General features: G+C 46.4%; 1 protein-coding gene across 1 annotated transcript; it reads left to right on the forward strand.

The window, feature by feature from the left end:
- The first annotated feature begins 523 nt into the window (after nt 1–523).
- On the forward strand, nt 524–1,876 carry LOC140161920 (uncharacterized protein F54H12.2-like). The gene has a single exon (XM_072185215.1). The coding sequence runs from the start codon at nt 524–526 to the stop codon at nt 1,874–1,876; it is 1,353 nt and encodes a 450-aa protein (XP_072041316.1).
- The last annotated feature ends 1,659 nt before the right edge of the window (nt 1,877–3,535 follow it).

Below are 3,535 nucleotides of genomic sequence, written 5' to 3' on the forward strand. Positions count from 1 at the left end.
AATGAAACATTTCGATACTATTACCGTACGCGTCAGACGAGATACAGGTGAGAAGATCCGGTTTCAACGCGGGAAGATCGTCGCCAAACTTTGTTTCAGACCCGTCAAGACCAAATACTTTAAAAGGTGACATGGTGGGCAGACAGTACGGTGGTTACGTTCGTGGAGGGAGCGAAATTCCGGTATTTAGGGGTTCCAGGATGCAAAGAGGATACGGATTAGGAAGCATCCTTTCCGGTATGTTCCGTACAGCCATTCCTTTCCTGAAGAGCGGGGCCAAAGCGTTGGGAAAAGAAGCCCTACGTACTAGCGTGAACATCGGTCAAGACGTATTGAGAGGACAGAATTTAAAAAAAGCGGCTCGTCGTCGAGGTCTCGAAACGGTGAAGAACATCGTCAGGAAGAAGCCATCGAGACAAAAAGGTACAAAACGCAAGCGGAACGGAAAATCGACCATTTCCTCGCGAGGCGGGACCGCGAAAAGATCTAAAAGAACTCCGGATATCTTTGACCGTTAATCAACATGTCAGTCGCTAATCATCACTCTTGCCCTTGTTCCAAGTCCGAAACGGACCTCTTCAGCGTGCCACCTACGCAGACGGATATCTTGAGTAGTCAGTTTGTGGAATTTAAACCCCTCAATGCCGTGACCGGCGACGGGCCCCTGGAATTTACGGTACCCGGATCCCCGGACAACTACTTGGATCTCTTCCAGACTCAACTGTACTTGCGAGTGAAAATCGTCAATCCCGATGGAACCAACCTACCCGCCAATGCCCTGTGCGGACCCGCCAACCTTTTTCTCCACTCTTTGTTTAATCAAGTGGACGTCTACTTGAACGATAGGATGGTGAGCGTCGCTTCCAACACGTACCCTTACCGCGCCATGATCGAGACGCTGTTGACGTACGGTTCGGACGCGATGAAATCTCAACTGACCAGCTCGCTCTTCTACAAGGACACCTCTGGTCGGATGGACGTCGCAAATCCAACCGCTGCCGATAATCAAGCCAACTTGGGTTTGAAGAAACGATACCAATTTACTCAACAAAGTCGAGTGGTGGACATGGTTGGAATGCTGCACGCCGACATCTTCTGTCAGGAAAAATTTCTGCTCAACGGCGTGGAACTCAAACTCAAACTTCACCGAAGCAAGAACGCATTCTGTCTCCTGCGCGCCAATGACGACGACTTGGATGCCCAGCCCGAATACAAGGTTCAGATTATGGACGCTACCTTGCTGGTTCGATCCGCCAAACTTAATCCTACCCTGATGATGCAGCACGCCAAAGAGTTGGAGCGAGGAGTCACCGCCAAGTACCCTATACGGAGGGTAGATGTCAAAAGTTTCTCCATACCTCAGGGGAACTTGTCTTTCGTCAGAGAGAGCCTTTTTACGGGACAATTGCCGAGAAGTATCGTCTTCGGCATGGTCGATAACACCGCCTACAACGGAACGTACCCCCGGAACCCGTACCACTTTAAACATTTCGACCTCAATTACGCGGCATTGCACTGCAACGGCGAGACGATCCCTTGGAAACCTCTCAGACTTCGATTCGACACTCCCAACGCAAAGGATCACATAATGGCGTACCAGACCTTGTTTCAGGGTACTAACATCTTGCACAAGGACCACGGAGTACCTATCGATCGTGAAGAGTTTGCCGACGGATACAGTTTGTTCGCCTTCGACCTTTCGCCCGACGCTTCCGACGGAGCTCACTTGAACCCTATACAGACCGGTTCGATTCGTCTAGAGCTACAGTTTCAGAACCCGCTGCCCAACACCGTCAATCTCATCGTGTACGCCGAGTGGGATTCCATGGTGGAAATTAACAAATCGAGACACGTCATCGCTGACTTTGAACGTTAAGGATGGATACGGTAGAACTGCTTCGCAACGTCGAATCGGACGACGTCGTTCGTCGAACTTTCGGAGGAGTCCTACCCAGGGACAAACTACCCGACCGTATCGAAACATTTCCCGTTTCCTTCATCGTCAATACGGACAGTAGCCGAGAAGAGGGCAGCCATTGGGTGGTGTTTTACCTCCAAAACGAAGATTACGGGGACTTTTTCGACTCTTACGGTAATTCTCCCCCATCGTTAGCCGCGGAATTTGAGGATTTTCTAAAAAACAATGTCATAAATTATTCTTACAACGATAAAAGATTGCAGGGAGATTTCAGTACCGTATGCGGACAATTCTGCCTCTTTTACCTATATCATCGATGTCGCGGTTACGATATGCGCGAAATTACCCGCATGTTCCATAAAGACGCGGACATCAACGACGTTCTGGTCAACGAGTTTGTGAATTTACAGTACGACGATAATCAACACGTACTCGACGGAGATTATATCGTAAATCAGATTGTGCGACCTTTTAAAAAGTAGAATTTAGTTGAAATGCATGCGTGTAATCATTGAAGTTAGTTAATAAACAACAAAGAAGACAAAACCGTGTTAATTTTTTATTTTTTTTTATTAAAGAATCGTTTCTAATTCGTTATTATCTCCTTCTTTATCCTCCATTGCCCGTATGGCATCATCAATCTTGGGCGAGGCATCTTTCAAAGCCGTCCACTGATCCAGGGTCAGATTTATCCCTTTTCGTCGAAATCCGGCTGTCCATTCTTGGGTAACGGGGTCTCTGGAGTAATCGCGGATGTTCACGTACACTTTACCTTTAAAAGATTGTACGACGACGAAACGATCGCAGTCCGAAATGGGAACCCTCAATATCTCGTCGGATAATACAGTTGGTCTCATCGGGCGCTGTTCCATGGGGTGAGGTTTCTTATACGGCGATGCTTTTTCCCGTTTACGCCACGCTTTAATATCTTTTCCTAAGGCACTCTCCTCTTCCCATTCCGAAGTCATTTTAATCAGTTGATAGTCGTTACTCTGATCTCCGTAATCATGCGTTGCAGACATTGCGATCCGATCCTCTTGAAATCTCAGGAAAAGTGATGTTAACGAGAATCGATCGCTCCTATTTATACACTCCGTTCACGTATTTGAAACGTCGCGTCTCGTTAATATTTTTAAAACGCGAAAAGAACATTTTAGAAACATTCATACCCCTCATTAAATATTCATCGACACGCCCCTCATTAAATATGCATCGTCACGTCCCCTCATGAATATGTAAATTAGTTTGATCATGACGTCATGCGAGGTTTTTTAAATTTTTTAGCACATATACACATCGTTATGAAATAAATTCAAATGAAATAAAATAAAAGCGACCCTTTCATCATATCTATCATATTCGTGACGCCACGTTTCGCCACGCCCACCTCGTGAATATTCGTGCTAATTAGCATCTCATGAATATTCATATATGCTAATTAGCCACGCCCACTTCATGAATATTCATATTATGCTAATTAGCCACGCCCTTTTCATGAATATGCAAATCGACCTTTGACCCCTGATGACCTTTGACACGGAAGTGACGTCATCGTGACCTTTGACCCGGAAGTGACGTCATCGTGACCTTTGACACGTGACCTTTGACCTCGCTTGA

This window comes from Amphiura filiformis, chromosome 10 (assembly GCF_039555335.1).
Source record: "Amphiura filiformis chromosome 10, Afil_fr2py, whole genome shotgun sequence".
Lineage (NCBI taxonomy): Eukaryota > Metazoa > Echinodermata > Ophiuroidea > Amphilepidida > Amphiuridae > Amphiura > Amphiura filiformis.